The following is a 16766-nucleotide window of genomic DNA, read 5'->3' as shown; positions in this document are numbered from 1 at the left end:
CAAATATTAATTATTTGATATATTTTATCAAATATTAAATATTAATATTTAATTAATATTAATATTAATCTTAAGATATTTTTAAATATAGAAACTCAACATGCGAGGTGGGATACTCTCTTTTGGTTCAGGGCGATGCTGGCTGGTTGGCAGAGTGGCAACGTGTGGAGTATTTCTGCTCTACTTTGCTGTGGTCACACTGTTTACACAGCATTTTATTTCATTTCGCTTCGTCGGAAAAGTCAGAGGAAAATTCCTAAAATCCGGCAGAAATCTTGAAAGGAAATGTCCAGCTTTTCGCCAAACCAATTGCGGCAGTGTGCCCGCTTCACCGGCACACCCTGCACCCCGGACAAGGAGCACCAGCTGCGGGAGCAGATCCACAGCGAGCTGGCCAAGATTAAGTACTGCGCCAATCCCACCTACGAGTGCAGCCTGATGCGGATCGAGGGCTACGAGTACTGCATCCGGCATATCCTGCGCGACCCGCGCTCCAACTTCCGCCAGTGCTCGCACGTCTACTCGAACGGCAGGAAATGCATCAACGCGGTGGCCAAGTATGACAACAAGAAGGAGCTGATCCTGACGACCCTCTGCTTCGAGCACAACCGTCAGACGCAGCTGCAAAAGACGCACATGAATGTGGGCCGCATTCGCAGCCGGGTGGAGACCAACGAGACCCTGCTGCACAGCCTCTCATCGCACATTAATGTGGAGGACATAAAGCCAGAGGTGACCAAGATCGAACGCGATGAGGATGAAATCGATGTGGTCTCACCCCACGTGACGCCATTTGGTATGTCTTGCTGATTATAAACCAAGTTGAAATCTAATTTTCCTCACTTCTAGTCACCCAGGATCACCGCAATTCCATAGGACATGTTGTGGAGAGCTCTCGCAAGCGACGTCGCATTTTGGATTACGCTTCTGATAGTTCCAGCAACGATGCAGATCCGCCCTGTCTCAGGAACACCGCCCAGGACATTGAGTTTTACGAATCTGACCATGAGAGCATCGATTCGGAGGATGATGATCCTCTGAAGTAAGATTTGATCCATGCGTAGCAGTATTATTTAAGGAAATATTATATGTTTCTTCTCTCTTGCAGACACGCTGGCGTCTTTACGCGCGCAGAGGCAGTAAAGATTGCCGAAACGAAGCTGATCAAGCTTCAGGGTCTTTACCGCGAGCAGATTTCATATCTGCAGAACGTGCTGAAGCAGCGACGTCGCAAGTATTTGCACGATATACGACGCGAGCGGGAGCTATATTGTAAGTTTCACTTGCCCTTAGGCATGCAATATAATGTGTCTTATGCCTCACTTTCAGGCAGCATTCACGATCAGCTAAAGGACACGCCACACGAGCGAAAGCTGTACGAGCAGCTAAAGGCGCTGAATAGCTATCATCGACGCCAGGGCGTCGAGGCGGTGCTCTACAAGAAACTGAAGGAGAAGCGAGCACGCGACGCCTTGTACGCAGCCAAGTCGTCGAGCAACCCGAAGTGCGTCTTCACCGAAGGCGGTGTCAAGTGTGGGGAGCGAACGCTGCCCTGCTGCAAGCACTGCCGCAAGCACATCCTGGAGGATAAGCGCCAGGTGCTGTTCCGGGCCTGCGGCGTGGAGCGGAGTGGGGTGGTCTGCCAGGAGCCGGTGGCCAGCATTCTCGAAGACTCCAGTTGCGTACTGCACCTGACCGTGGCGCCGGCTAAGCGCCAGTATATACAAAAGGTGCGTTGATCAAACACTAACCCAACCCACGCCATAACCACCACACGTAACTGCTTAAATATTCCAACTGTCCACTCACCCATTGCCATAAGTTGTGTTGCACATGACTGCTGAAATTGCAGTAAGTAACTGTAAGACAGTTTGAACAAACAATACTGCGTAACTAGTATTTAGGCTTGATTTGTAGTAAAGCTAAGTATATCTAGAGAAACAACACGAAACACATGTATATAAGTGCTAGTACTGTCTAAGCAAGCCTTTTGTGATCGACCCTGAATAAATTGCCGACCTCTCATCCCCCAGTTTTATGAAGTTCCCAGCACTCCGCCGATAGAAAGTATTTTCGCAGCAGGCCGTGGTCTCGATAACTTTGTCGGAGAAGACCCACGGAATGAGCAGCAGCCGGAGGGGGATGACCTCCTGGATTTTGCCAATGGTATATTCGATTTTGACCTTGACGGAGTTGACGATCTGGCAAACTCCCTCGACGATGATTACGCCATGTTCCTGAACATGGACAGTGACCTGGGCTTAGCCATTGAAGATGACGGTGTGGAGAGTGATCCTGTAGACTTAGGCCTCGAGGAGGAAGCCGATGGCGGGTCCAACGACTCAGTTGGTCCCGCTGAAAGTCATGCTCAAGACAACCTCATCGCAGACAACTTTGAGTTAGAAGAATCATCCGTGCAAGACAATAACGAACTTAACTTTGATATCGAGTCGGAGAGCAATGTGAACGAAGTGTTGCGCTTGCTCGAGGGGATAGAACACATGCCCTGGTTCGATGCCCTCATGAACTAGTCTAATAGCATAGTAAACGTAATAACCCACCATACTAACCCAAATCCAGCCACAAGCCCAACGTATCTCTCCTTCTCATGCTTGCCATTCCCTTTACTTCACAGAAATGCGAGTCGGAGACCGAGGAGGAGGAGACCCAGTCCGCCAGCTTGATTAGCACCATAAAAAAGGAGGAGGACCCCTCGGATAAGCTGCTTACGAGTCAAGTCCTCAACGTGACCACTGCACATGGCGAAGATAACAAGGGCGACGTGAAGCCCAGAGAGTACGCCAAACAGATCTACAACTAGTTTTTAAGCCCTCGTATATTAAATGTTTACTGTTGCAATCATAGAAACCTAGATTTAAATCTCCGACCCGAAAATGTCAGTTGGTTTTGTACTCAGCCATTGTGGTTTTTGGTGCATTCGGGTGTAAGGAACCCCTAATAAATAGGCACTCTTAAGTTAAAAATCTATTTATTTACATTTATTGGCTTTCCATAGTTTATACAACTTAAACAGTTTATATTAATGCATGTACATGTTTTCAACAATTCCTAAAGAAAACGCCTGCGTCTGGCAGTTTCGAAAGTGTGTGTGTGGGAAGTATGCACTCTGCGTTCGCTTAAAAGTAATGACTGTAATTATTTGATCTTAAGCACGGTTAAACATATCAGTTATCAGTTCCTCCATTCTGCATCTCCACTCAGATATTTACAGATTGCTCGTGCTATGATCATAAATTGATGGCAACCGCTCTCGTTGTTAAAATGCACTATTAAAATTACAAATTGGCAGCTAAGTATATTAACAAGTCTGTAAAATGTATCGAAACCAGAATATTCCTATTGTATTCCCTACAGTTCCGTAGTTGTCTCCACCTCCGACCTATCCAGATCGTTCAGATATGAGAAGCCTATTTGGCCATAGTCCCTCTTCCCGAAGGACACGTTCTCATTGGTGCTGCTCAGGTGGTTGTGATCGGAATTGGATCTGCAGGATAGAGGGTGTTACCAATTATAGTTATAAACTGGGAAACTGGGAAGTAAGCTGTGCATACCTTTGAAACAGCGGGTTGGTGATGGGCACCTCTCCGCCGTACAGGCGATTGTTGAGCTGGCCATTCCGACCCAGCGTGGCGTTCATCAGCTCCCCGTTGCCATTGAGCAGTCCCACGTCGCCGAAGGTGTTTCCCCGCCTGCCCATGGTGCTGTAGGCATTGTTCTTGGCATGGGCCATGTTGTTGGGCCCAGATTGATCTATGTTATAGGCGCCGTTCTGGTAGTGGTTGCTGTTCTGGTGCTTGATGCGGCCCAAAGTCAGGGTGCCCGAGAGGGCTCCGTTCGGCGGAGATGCCAGCGGATTGGCGTTGTTGCGGGTGTTCATCTCCAGGGTTCTGTTGAAGGTGTTCTGCCTGTTGTTGATGGCCAGATTGTTGTTCATGTTGGCGTTATTGAGATTCTTATGGCGACGCAGAGTGGCAATCGTGGCCGTCGTGGCATCAGAGTGGGAGGGACTGGACTGGCCACCGCCGTTGGTGTTCTCCTTGTGCGTTATGTAGCTTACATTGTCCAGCGAGAAGGCATGGTTCTTGGCACTAAAGTCCAGCTGCAGATCATCGTCCACATCCGGTGGCACTGCCATGGCCAGCATCTGGGTCTCGTACTCCTTCATGTTGGCTATGGTCTCGCTGGCACTCGAGGCCTGCTGGTTAACGATCACGGGATCGTAGCGGGGAGGATTCGTGGAGGAGTACTGGCGCATCCGCTGCTTAAAGTTCTTGTACCTATCAGACCAGGTGTATACAAAGATTTAAGTAAAAGTAAATAGAGGTTACATGTTATCCACTCACTTTGACCAAGAGATGCATATGTAAATGATGCCAATCGTGCCCAGGATGAGTATAACAAGTGATATGGCAATCAGAGTGAAAGGGAAGACTTCGTTGTCGATGGCTACGGCGGCTTTGACCTGGAAGATCCAAAGCTATATATAGTAAACATATATCCTAAGAAAAAGTAGTAGTAGAATTAGTTGCCCACCTTGTGAACGTGCTCCTTCCTCTCCAGGGGAAAGGATATATTCTCGGCTGTGGCTCGCGGCAGCGCTATGTTCAGCTCCGATCTCGCAGCCGGTTCCAGTAAAGTGGTCTCCACAATGCTGTCCTTACGGCTGACGAGCTGCTCCGTCTTGGGATCGATGAGGTAGAACCATATGTCCGTAGCAGCCGGGTTCTCGATCACCGATCCGTTCTTGGCCAGGTACTTCTGGCTGCTCATCCGTTCAATGCCGCTGACCAGGCCGGTCTTCTTGTCCAGCAGCTCCTCCAGCTCCGTGTAGTAGTTGCGGAGATCGCTGGGCGCTGCATTCGGGAAGGATAGCGCCATGCGATTGATGTCCGCCAGCTTGTTTACCACTATCCTGGCCCTCGTGCGATGGGATCCCTGCTCCTGGCCATCGCTATCACGGGCCTCCACCAAAAAGGTGAGTGGGAAGTCGTTCTCGTTCTTGAAGTGCTTGGCAGTTCGCAGAACTCCAGTGTCTTCGGACATCATGAAGAAACTGGTGGGCTGGAAAGATCATATGATAATTATCAAAAAAATTCATTGGCTAATGTAGAGTATAGATTTCTCACCATGTTAACCCGGTTTTCATCGTCGTCGTAGAGAGTGTAGCGAACGGTTCCAAATTTCCCCGAGTCACGATCTGTGGCTCGCACCTGCAAAATGGTTGTGTCAACATCCATTTCCTCCGTCACCACCGTGTAGAAGGTGTCTTGTTGGCCGCGCAGCCTGTTGAACTCGAACTCCGGGGCGTTGTCGTTCTCGTCCTGGACTATGATCTCCACGCTGGTGGTGTCCTTCAAGGGATTGACGAAGTAACGATGCGATGTCAGGCGCAGCTGGAGGCTGTACGAGGTCTTGTTCTCGAAGTCCAAAGGTTGGATGAGCAGTAAGTTACAGCCATGATCGGCGGAGCTCAGATTAAAGATGCCCCCCTCGTTGCCGCTGACGAATTCACACCTGAATGCCGGGGGCCCGTCGCCAGACGTCTTGGAATTCACAATCTGTATGAGCTTGAGGGTGCTATTGGCTTCCATTGATTCAGGCACACTGGTGGTGTAGCTGTCGTCGCTGAAGGCCAAGCCTATACTTTCACTGCTCATGCCCGTTCCACTTTCCTGCTTATTGTCCAATTTGATTTCATTATTGCCGCTGGACAAAAGATGGTGTACATCGACGCGCAGGGGAGCCACCGAGCTCAGCTGGGGTTCTCCCAGGTCGTATGCCCGTATGTCCACCTGGTACTCCGTGTCCTCCTCTTTGCGCAGCTCATCCCTTATGCGCACCGCTCCGGTGTCCGGATCCACTTGGAAGTACTTGGGCGCCTTGCCGCGACCCACGATCTCGTAGCGCACCACATTTCCCGGCGAAGTGCCATCGCCATCGATCGCGGGCAGAGTGGCTATGATGGTTCCTATGCCCTGGTCGTCGTTCACGGTCACCGGATCGGGAACTGTTATAAACCGCGGAGGTAGATCGTTGCGATCCTCCACATCCACTACCAGCAGGATTGTGTCGCCTGGTCCATTGCCATCATTCTCTATGGTTCCAATGGTCAGCTGGTGCTGCTTCTGGCTCTCATAGTCCAATCCCTTGATGGTCCGCACCTCTCCGCTCTTCTCCGAAACCTTGAAGAGCTCTGCGTTGCCCTTCCGGAGCACGTAGGTGATCTCAGGCATGGAGTCGGGATCGAAGGCTTGCACAGTGGCCACCAGGAAGTTCTCCTCGTTCTCCGGAATGTGGACATCAATGCGGGCATCACTGAACTTGGGCACCTCGTCCGGAAGGTCGAGCACCATCACCGTAACACTGGCAGTGCCCAGTCGCGCATCCGGAGCTCCATCCTTGGCGGTCACCACGAACTTGTACTCGTTCAACTGCTCGTAGTCCAGTTCCTTGGCGGTGAGGATCTCGCCCGACGTGGCATTGATGGTGAAGGGTATGTCGGTGGGAATGGAGTAGGTTATCTCGGCATTGATACCTTCGTCGGCATCGGTGGCGTGGACCACTCCCACCGAGGCCTGCGCTTTGCCCTCCTCCACTTGGAAGACGTACGGCAAGGTGGAAGCCTCGAACTCCGGGTTCTTATCATTGATGTCCGTCACCTTGATGTTCACGGTGGCGCTGCTCGACAGACCTCCGGTATCCTCCGCCTTCAGGATCAGTTGGTAGCGGGTCAGACTCTCGCGATCCAGCTTCCTTATCACTATGATGACGCCACTCTCCTGACCGACGGCGAACTGGCGCAGATCATTGCCCGATATGATGGAGTACACCACTGCATCGTTCTCGGGATCCTCGGCGTGGACCACTGTGACCGTGGAGTTGATCTCCGCTCCCTCGCTGACCTGCACCTCGTAGATGGGCTTCTGGAAGCGCGGTGGCTTCGTGTTCGGTCCCGGGGTCACGCTCACCTCAACGATCGCCTGGGAGGAGAGTCCTCCGATGTCGGTGGCCTGCACTGTGATGCTGTACTGCTCCCCAGCCAGCAGGCGACCCTGGGTCCTGATCTCACCCGTCGTCTCGTTGATGGTGAACTTCTGGATGCCGTTGTTGGACACATGGTAGATGGAGTAGGTCACCACGGCATTGGGACCCTCGTCGTTGTCGGTGGCCGTGACCTGGGTGACCAGCCGGCTCTCGCTCTGATCCCCGGCTGTTATGGAAATGGGCGCCACCATGGCCAGCTTGGGGGCATTGTCGTTCACATCCCGCAGGTGGACCGTGAGACTCAGCGGAGCACTGGCCGCGTTGGTCCGCGGTTCCCTAGCCACCACCTGAAACTTAAAACGACCCGGCGCCGGAGGGTCGCGATCGAGGTTCTCCTCGTTCACCACCAAGACGCCATCGCCAGTCACGTTGAAGGACGGCGTCGTCAGCTCGTATATGTAGTCCGGCTTCGGATCGCTGTCGCTCAGGTCGGCGTCGGTGGTCATGAACGATATCGGGTTACCGTGCGCGTCCAAGACCCTGGTGCCAATGGGCGAGTTCTCGTCCACGTAGCCCTCCGCTTGGGAGGATGATATCACGGGCGGATTGGCGTCCACTGGCTTCACGAAGATTTCCAGCTTGGCCGTTGTGAATCGCTGCGGTCCGGGCGAAACCTCCTCCGCTTTCACTATGATGTCATACTTCTTCGCCGTCGAAGTGTCCACAGCTTTCGTCTGCTTCAGCACCCCTGTGCTCTCATCGATCTGGAAGTAATCGGCGTAGTTGCCGGGCATGCCGCTGGCGAAGCTGTAGCGGATTGGCGAGTTAATGGTGTCCAGATCCACTGCCTGAATCCGCTCGGGCAGCACCGTGAGCACACCCAGCAGGGATCCAGCCGGCACGGATGCGGAGTACTCCGGATTTATGCAGGCGCCGTCGAGCGAAACGCAGCCGCTATAGATGAACGATGGGTCCAGGTCGTTGGAGTCGGCTATATTGACGGTCAACGTTGTGGTCGAGGAAAGACGATCCGCCGTATTCCGTGCTCGATCCTGCAGAGAAAACATATAATTCATTACAAATGGGGAGCAAACATATATGGTCGTTCCCCTTCTATTGCGACTCCAGTTTCCGAGTGAAAGGTACTGAATCCACATAAAATGCCGACGGTAAAAGTAAGCACTTAATTGCGGCCTTTTCTTCGCAAACTTTAATTGTGGTAATGCCCAAGCAGACGGCTTAATTAACCCTTTGTAGTATTTAAACTATTAGGGCTGCACTCACCGAGGCCACAATGGTAAGGTAATACGTTTGAATCTTCTCAAAGTCCAGAGTCTTGGCCACCGTAACCTGAGGAAAGGAGAAGCTGGACTGTATCTAACCCAGATATGTGAGGATTAGGTTGGGGGACTCACTTGACCCTGGTGTGGAAACGATATGGCGAAGGTGCCGTACCCGTCCGCACTGTACTTCTCCACGTTGGTGGAGTTGGGACTGCCCTCGGCTATGAAGTACTCGACCAGTCCATTGACTCCAGCGTCCTTGTCCAGGGCCTGGATGTTACGGAAAATAGTGGTTCCCACCGGAGTGCTCTGTGGAAGGCAAAGAAGTGTTATACTCATAAGTCAGGCCCATTGGAATGCCAGTTAATTCGACGTGGCAAGCAGCGGGTGGTATTTCGGAGAGGTTTCCTCCGCGCCCAAGAACCGAAAGTGTTTGCTGGCCCCATTAATAAGTAATAAGTGTGTGGTTTCTAGTTCAGCGTGATGTAGTGGAGCGTTCCTAGCGCTTCCCATGGAACCCAACTGGGAGCCAACGGAAACTCGCGGGTCATTATTTCACTCGCACTCGCACTAGCATTGTTTTTGGAGTCAAGTGGCTGCAGTGCATCTGCTCACAAAGGCCCGCTGGGCTGTTATGTAACTAACGGTGGCTGCTTCTCAGCCGAAGTTAAGGAGCAAGTTTGCCACTTGCATGGAGATGGAGCTGCGGAGTTTGCGGTTTCCCCACTCCACCTTACGACTTAGTACCCAGAATTGGCAGACATTGTTCATCTGCTGAACTTTGCGATTTGTTTTCGGGTTTTCCGCTAAATGGCATGCACGCTTAGCTCATCTTTTTCGCTTTTCATAATTTTTTATTTTCGGCATAGCCCAGAGCCCCGCAAATTCCCATGACTATGTCTGTGGCTATTGATGCTGCAGATACCATACTGTTTCGCCCGATCTCTGGAGGTATAATTTATCTCGGCTCTTGTAATTATTTGACAGAGCGGCGGGGAAATGCGATGCTGTTGTCTTGTCCTCGCCGGCTGGACAGCGGACGCAGTCCCTCGGGAGTGTTCGCCCAGGCCGGCAAGTGCATACCAATTATATTCCAGTTTGACTGGCAGATAGCCTTATACAGGGACCCTATAAAGGCGGACCGTTCCGTAGAATGTAGTGCAGGCTGGCTTCGCTTTTGTTTATTCCGCACCAGGCTTCCTGAACTCGAAGGCTCCTCGCATTGTTAAATAAATTTCGAATGGGCGAGGGTTCTGATTGCGAATTCCAATGAACGATTTATATTCAGTTGTGTTGCATTGTATTGGCTTGTAATTTTATTTACCATCCAAAGGGGCTCCTTCAAGGTTGCAGGTCATAAAAGATATATATAGTAGTACATATCTTATGGCTTTCGTTTGCATTTCAAAATGGTCTGATCGAAATGATAGGAAAGTTATAATTTCCCTCCACAAACGACTTAACTAATTAATATTCCGCACTTTTTATGTCTTAATGGGTGTGTGGCTAATTATGTGGGGTTTCTCCCATTGTACAAGAAAACCTGGTAGACATTACTCTGTGCTCAGTAATGATCTCGCAGGGGTTCCTATGTACGGTTCTCTATATAGCACGTTTCCGCTTTGTCTTCAAGACGTTTAGACGTTATTAGTCTAAATACGTGATTAAGAGCCGGCAGGCGATTCTATTGCAACTCTTGCCGCCGATCTCATGATCCCCTCGGCGGATTCTGATGCTGGGGCAGAGTGGGGATACTTGGATGCCAGGATGCCTGGGTACTGGGCATCCGACATGCTATTGTGTTGCCGAAGCGCTGAAAACATGTTCACTACCACTTCATTAGTGTTCAGTATGTAGTTGCTGCTGTCGCGTCGAGAAGACTATGCACATTCACCTGACTAGTGCACTGGAAAAAATCACACAGCATGTGTAGCTACCAAAAACCACATAGCGATATATATCACTTTAAGATGCTGGGAGCTAATAGAGAGCAAGTACAACAATCTGTCATCTAAGCTTGAATCTAATCTGGGTGAATGGAACGCAATTTCCCGCAGTGTACTTGTGTCTATTTCCAGCGTGATAGTCCGTTTGGCACCCGGTTTGGAGGAGCCAGCGGCACCACGGCCAGGAGAAATGCGGGCAACTTTGGGGCGACGAAAAGCTGATCGTGCGCACGCTGCAAAATGTCCACTTGCCGGTCGTGGACTCCAGCAGCAGCACTTACTCACCTCGGGAACGGTGACCTCGTAGGGCGTGTTCATGAAGCGCGGCGCATTGTCGTTTATGTCCGACACCCGAACAATGATGGGAATGGTGCGCTTCTTGCCCGTGGACCTGGTGGTGCAGGAGACCTGAAACGAGGCGGGCAGACGTGGATCGTCGGTGTTAGCTTGCAGTGGAAAGTGCTTCCGGAGAGTGGTGTACACACCTGGAAGACGATGTGGCTGAGGTTCTCCTCGTCGCGATCCAGGGGCTGCAGCAGCTGCAGCTTCTTGCCGTTCAGCTGGAAGATGGGCTGGCCCTTGGGGAAGACCAGGCTGAGAGCGATCTCCGTATCCGGATCGCCGAAGATCGGCAGCTCTGGCGGCGTGGTCGGCTGTCCGATGACTGCGGAAAGCGCATAAATAATAAAGTAAGAGCCGGGATCTAATGGACCAAGCTGGGTTATTGGTACAAGTATCGCCAAACCGGCAAACGGAGCGGCGGCAAAACGCGCAAACCGAGAAAACTGCAGACAGCAGCCTTTCTCTTTGCATTTGGGGTCAAGTTGCAGCGATCACTTGCGATGTATCTCAGTGTGTGCACATATATACAAGTGCACATACATATATGTGCATATGTGGGCACACGTCGTAGATGCATCATAGATGCACGAGAAAGTCTTTACCATTCGCGTGCTCTGGTTATTTGGCGCCTCTAGTGAGATCTGAAGTTGCATAACGAACTAAACCTACTGTACACAATTATATCTAATAGTTGCATGTGCTGGATTTATTTAAATTGCAGATACATCGCTTCCCAACTTTAACCGCATGTACAACACGTCGTATGAGCAATATTTGATGGCTATTCTTGACCCCACATTCTTTCTGGCTGCAAGCTTAATGAGGCTAAAAACCAATTAAGGTTTTCAGCGGTGCACCTCAGCGGCATGTAAATTGTACAATGTATCCACGAAGTACACTTAGTTTCCCTGCTCTGACGTGCTTTTCTTTTCGTTCTTTGATGCGATGTGGATGTGATGGGCTGCCTATGCGCTTGAACACGTCTAAAATTATAATTACGGTGTTGCACCTTTCGTGCTTTTAGTCTATGATCTTGAAGTCGAGGTTGGCCGCAGAGCATTTCGGCTGAGAAGCATATGGCCATTCATGTTTTAGCATCCACGTAATAGATTTGAAGCCGCAGTTGTCTTGAAACTCATATTTCCAGTTTAAGGCCATGTTAAGCGACTTAAATGGGCTGGCTAGTCGATAACACGGCCGTGTTTATTGTATTTTCATATAATCCAGTGCCGAAGGAGGGTGGTGTACTTACAAGACTCCCGGCTCTCCTCGATGTCCAGGATGATGTTCGTCTGCCCCGTCTCCACTTCGCACATCTGCGACTTGCCCAAAACCGCCGAGCAGAGCAGGATTAGCAGCCCAAAGAAGCCCAGTCCCTGCTGGGGAGTGAGTGAGTTCCTCGCGGCCATGTTATCTGAAAATAAGAGTAAACAAATACGTTTCTTGTACTCCATGCATACATCTATCTATCTCCCCAAGATCCCCATTTAAATATGTAGTACTGCTTGGCCTACGCCAGCGGAGCCCACACAGCGAATCTGGAGAGCCGAGTGGAGCTGCAGACTGCGTTTGTTTGCTTTGTATGCAAAGACGGCTGCTCTTGCCTTAAATGGTGTGATATCAATATGCAATAAACAATTTAGCCAACTTGGCGTTGTCCGCGCACGTTGTGTATATATGGACTTGTGGAAATCCAAGATGCCCCGATCCGCAGCTCCAATCAATACCAACTTGGTGTCGAAAGTGCTGGCCAAATTGAAAACAGCTTCGCAGTTCCGTTCGAGCCGATCTTGCCACTTGGCTGGGGCAATATTGACAGACAGAAGTTCATAACGGTGGCATCATAAATTGGCTAATAAAGTGGCAAGCCAGCCCGCGGAGTACCTAGCGATCAGGTGCACATTCTGGCCATTTTTACCATTCTTCCCATTTCTACCATCTTTCTTCCATTTCACTTATTTTGCCCATTTTGCCCACCTCATCTCATCGAGCGCCTAAATGGCCAGCTCGCCAACTGGCCGATCAACTTTTGCGGCTGCGGCTGGCATACAGTTAGAACCCAGAGCTTGGGAGCTGGGAGCTGGGAGTTGGCCATCCCATGCTGCGGCTTCTATCCCTAGGTTTCTGCACATCCGCTGGCTTTCTGACTTTCTGGCTTTCTGCTCCATCTGCGATCTCCATTGAAGACTCGTTGGCACCAGGAGCCACTTGCATCGTATCCGTTACTCGGATCGTTTGTTTAATGAAACGGATCGGAGCTAATCTTCTGGTTTTCGCGCTCCCTCCTCGGTCGCATCCATTGGATGTAGATAGCAGTGTCCAGAGAAGTCGGGTTCCGTTGGGCTAGTTAACCGAAACTCATAAAATCAGGGGAATAAAGTGCGCGCTCTAATGAACAAAGCGAATTATAATTTGAGCTATTGGCATTCACAATTACAATCCAAGCTGATGGATCTCGTATCCTTAGCCACTGACAACTATTGTCTTCGCTGGCCAATTGCAATTCGATTTACGCAATTAGCCAAATAAACCAATCAAAATACCCATGATTTCCCAACGATTTATTTAATTTCGCCAAAGTGTGCTGCAATCTCGAGTGGAATCAAACTTGTCTGCAAACGCAACTGCTGCTGAAATTATCTCCGAAATCATAAAAGCCCCGATCGCCCATTGCGTAACTTAAGTGCGAGATATCACATGGTATTGATATGGGGGCTTAAATGCTCCATCGTGCCGTTCCTGCTTCCATTTGCGAGGAAATCGAGAAAATCGGGAAAATCGCGAAAAGCGCTGCTAGTCCTCCGCTTTCACTGGACGGTGCACAAAATGCCATTTTCCATTTACCCCGCATAAACAAAGGCGCGAAGCTGGAGGAGATCGCAGGAGGAGCCAGAGGAGGAGCTCGGCGGTGGCCACCACAGAAAGTCAGTTGCTGATTATGTTCAACCGGAAACTTATAGAAAAAGCCGAATGTGCCAAACTGGTTTGCAAAATAAACGAAAGCCGAGGTATCGCTTTGAATGCCTGTGCTGTGTGTACTGTGTGTTGTGTGTGTTGTGTGCTGGGTGCAGATTCGATATGCGGCAAACCTGTTGCTTATTGATGCTGTTTTTGCCAACATTTTCTAGTTTTGAATGTGGTACAATACGTAGCGAACTTAAATCTCAAATCTGCTGGAATGCGAACGATGGTTGCCACACAAATCTTAAATAAACAAGAAAGGAACGGCAGCATTTGGGCACCGAATGGCGGCATACCCTGGTCCACCTGGTCACTCGGCTCCCCTGGATCACTGGGATACATCACTGGATACATATATGCATGTATACACCATCGTTCTGTCAGCCCCAACTGCGATTGTTATGCTAATTCGCTGAGTGTTTTATTGTATTTTAATTTTATTGGACAGAGGACGCGCTCTTGGCCATACAAAGTATTTCTCCTCACGGATCCGTGAGATGTTTCATAATATATATCGAATTCTATCAGCATATAAAGTATCTCAATCTGTGCCATTCATTTTGGCTGTCTATATATTTATGACTCCTGTGGGACTTAATATATGCTCGTCTTCAAAATGGCCATTTGTCGAGTTTAATGACTCAAAGTGCTTCAACATTCTAATCGTTCTAATGAACTCGACAAGTATCTTAGAGCCAATTTGCTGGGAATCATTTTGCCTGATGATTAATTTTAATGATTCGACTTTTTCGAGAGCACCTATAGCGAAACTTAAGCAACTGCTGAGTAACATAAACAATCTTAATTGGCCAAAGTAAGTTGAATTTAGAATAATTAAAAACAAATCTCTGAATTTAGATGCTGGCCAAAGACATTGAACTGCAGATTCTTGGGTGACAATAAAATTAATCGACCTGACTTTCCGCTGAAGGAAAAACGGTTAGGTGATTATGTTCTCTGCTTTATAAATGGCTTCTGGCCATTTAGCCAAATGAAGATTAATCTCCGCCGCCCGGAGACAAGAACATTATTTCATCTTTTTGCTTCTCTCCGCCTTTGGATGCTGAATAATTTAATAATAATAATACTAATAACACTCCGCACTTACCGTTTGGTCTGGAGATTAAATATTAAAGCAGCTCAAAGTATTTCAGCTGAGTATCCAACGTGAAAAATGGAGTCACACGCCGTTAACAAAGGTGATTCTTGGTCCTCAATTACATTTCGATTTACTATATTATTCAATAGATGTTGTATCTGCGCACTAAAAAACAGGGTTAAACTCGATTAAAAGCACTCGCGGCACAAATTCGGAGATGTTGTAATACTTATTTTATGCATTTCTCAGTCATAAAACTCATATTGAATCGAAGTTGATGATTTCGAAGTTGATGATCACCGGGATCACCGGTTTGGAAGTGAGTTTTGGAGTGATTTCGGTTCGGTTTTGCCGCACTGGAGTGAGTTTTAATTACTGTTTGGAGGTTGCCCTCTTGGATTAATTATAAGCCATAATGTTTCGCGAAAAGCTGGCCAACAAAGCGGCGCGTGGGAGTTTGGTAGCATGTAGTAAAAGTAGCATGGCAAGTCGATGACTATCTACGTATGCCTGTACAGTGAACACGACTCTGTAAGTTTCTTACACAAATCTCGACATACGTGACCTCATTTGCCGATCTGACAGAAAACGTTTTTTTCTGTTTTTTTTTTTGGCTGTTTTATTGCTTGTTTTTTGGTTCTTGGCAAATGCCGCAGAAATCCCGGTCGATAAATGCGATTTGCTTAATACGGCGATCACGTTCACATTCCACATTAGTGTTCTATCCTTTGATATTCGCCAAAACGATGATGGTTTCGTTTGTTTTTTGTTCTCTGTTTTCCGTTTTCACTCCACTGTGAGTTGTGTTGGGTAAACAAAAAAAAACTGAAAAATTGGCAAGAGAAAGTCTTGCTCTCGGGGTTAAATTGGTGTACAAAGGTACGATTTTAGATTTAATGATGGCGTGAAGGCTTTGTTTGCCACTCGGGGCTTCTTTGTTATTTAAACGGGGTGCTATTTCGAGATATGTGCGTGGTATGCCCTTTTCAGGCTTCCATGGCTGCAGCTTCAGGTTGCCTTGGATCCACCACACACATCACACATCCACACATCCACACATCACACGTCGCCCCAAACGGACCATTCTGAACTTTACACATTTTCTCGAGAGATAACTCTTTAAAAATTAGCTCTTGGGCATATTCATACCAGCTCGAAAACCGGTATCGCGCCAGCCACCTTATAGCAATAGCGCTGCGTTGGGGCACAAGCTCGCTACACTGCGCGAAAGTACGTGGTACGTGGTGTCGGCTCGGCGGTCGGATCGGTACTGTTTCGCTTTACCTGTCTCGCGCAGCAGCAACAAGTGGGCGCTACCCGATCCCAGGTGGAACGTATTGGAATCGAGCTGGCATTCGCTCGCTTTGCGGTAAAACTGGTTTTTCGGGGGTTACTCGTTTGCCAGTTTGCCAGCTGATGGATACCACACCATACCCACACACACACACGTGCGAAAGGCTTTGGTTGTGGAGCACAGGTACTGCGATCCACGATCTGCAGGTGCATGTACATACACAGATATGTTCATATGTATGTGTGCTTGCTGCGCGGACAGAGAATCTCGAGCGCTAACAGCGTCTGTTAAGTCAAAGGTAAATATGTAAGAGACCACCATGTTGCATTTCCATAGGAGTTGGAGCCGTGGATCGGGCTTAGACTTAGCCAGCCAACTAGCCAGCCAGGAACCAGTTTTGGGGCTTCGGCTCGGCTTGTTGCTCGCTTTGTGTTTGCTTTTCTGTTTCAGCTGCACCGCGGCCGTTGCTGTGTAAGTTTTTATTAAAATGTTTTAGTCGATGTTGCCGCGATTTTGGCCGCTCACTCCACACTCCACTGCAATCCACTGCAATCCACTGCAATGCAATGCAATCCGAGCTGCGATCCGGGGCATGAATGAAGTTCACCAAAGGGGCAGACAGCATTTTTGTACCTGTCAGGCGGCCAGGGAGTCGTCGCATATGCATATTCCGTTGCCATTGTACTGGGACAATGAGACAGTTGCACCCGGCTGGCTGGCTGGCTGGCTGGCAATCCGCGAAATTGGCATTGCCATCATGGGTAGGTGTTTCCATCGAACACCACCATCGAATACCACCATTTCCATTTCCATATCCATTTCCAGCCGGATGCTGC

The 16766-nt window shown here is 49.2% G+C and overlaps 2 protein-coding genes across 3 annotated transcripts; one reads left to right on the top strand and one right to left on the bottom strand.

Annotated features, from left to right (window-relative positions):
* Window positions 1-173: 173 nt before the first annotated feature.
* Window positions 174-2984, top strand: LOC6730117 (KAT8 regulatory NSL complex subunit 2). Of its 2 annotated transcripts, XM_016174351.3 has the most exons (6): window positions 174-796; window positions 850-1042; window positions 1109-1272; window positions 1330-1730; window positions 2034-2549; window positions 2636-2779. In XM_016174351.3, the coding sequence occupies exons 1-5, from the start codon at window positions 286-288 to the stop codon at window positions 2529-2531; spliced, it is 1767 nt and encodes a 588-aa protein (XP_016036878.1). In that variant the 5' UTR covers window positions 174-285; the 3' UTR covers window positions 2532-2549; window positions 2636-2779. The 2 variants fall into 2 exon arrangements, with proteins under 2 accessions (XP_016036878.1, XP_016036879.1); XM_016174352.3 differs by lacking the exon at window positions 2034-2549 and having other exon boundaries at window positions 178-796; window positions 2636-2984.
* Window positions 2973-15933, bottom strand: LOC6730116 (cadherin-99C). Its single transcript, XM_016177797.3, has 12 exons — window positions 15786-15933; window positions 14646-14801; window positions 11829-11990; window positions 10720-10898; window positions 10520-10642; window positions 8421-8597; window positions 8290-8355; window positions 5148-8057; window positions 4555-5082; window positions 4365-4483; window positions 3573-4298; window positions 2973-3505 (listed from the first exon to the last, which is right to left on the bottom strand). The coding sequence occupies exons 3-12, from the start codon at window positions 11983-11985 to the stop codon at window positions 3370-3372; spliced, it is 5121 nt and encodes a 1706-aa protein (XP_016036876.1). The 5' UTR covers window positions 11986-11990; window positions 14646-14801; window positions 15786-15933; the 3' UTR covers window positions 2973-3369.
* Between the last annotated feature and the right edge of the window lie 833 nt (window positions 15934-16766).

The sequence above is a fragment of the Drosophila simulans genome, chromosome 3R, assembly GCF_016746395.2.
Source record: "Drosophila simulans strain w501 chromosome 3R, Prin_Dsim_3.1, whole genome shotgun sequence".
NCBI classification, from domain to species: domain Eukaryota; kingdom Metazoa; phylum Arthropoda; class Insecta; order Diptera; family Drosophilidae; genus Drosophila; species Drosophila simulans.
Note: the sequence above shows the minus strand (reverse complement) of the source record. Positions and strands in the feature narration are given on the sequence as shown.

Excerpts from the sequence above, each read along its gene's own strand:
- LOC6730116 (XM_016177797.3), bottom strand. The coding sequence starts at position 11,985 with ATGGCCGCGAGGAACTCACTCACTCCCCAGCAGGGACTGGGCTTCTTT. Across the intron at positions 5,083-5,147 it reads ATGAAAACCGGGTTAACATG|CCCACCAGTTTCTTCATGAT; the intron begins GTGAGAAATCTA and ends TGATCTTTCCAG. Across the intron at positions 3,506-3,572 it reads ACCAACCCGCTGTTTCAAAG|ATCCAATTCCGATCACAACC; the intron begins GTATGCACAGCT and ends TCTATCCTGCAG.
- LOC6730117 (XM_016174351.3), top strand. The coding sequence starts at position 286 with ATGTCCAGCTTTTCGCCAAACCAATTGCGGCAGTGTGCCCGCTTCACC. Across the intron at positions 1,043-1,108 it reads GAGGATGATGATCCTCTGAA|ACACGCTGGCGTCTTTACGC; the intron begins GTAAGATTTGAT and ends TCTCTCTTGCAG. Across the intron at positions 1,273-1,329 it reads ACGCGAGCGGGAGCTATATT|GCAGCATTCACGATCAGCTA; the intron begins GTAAGTTTCACT and ends CCTCACTTTCAG.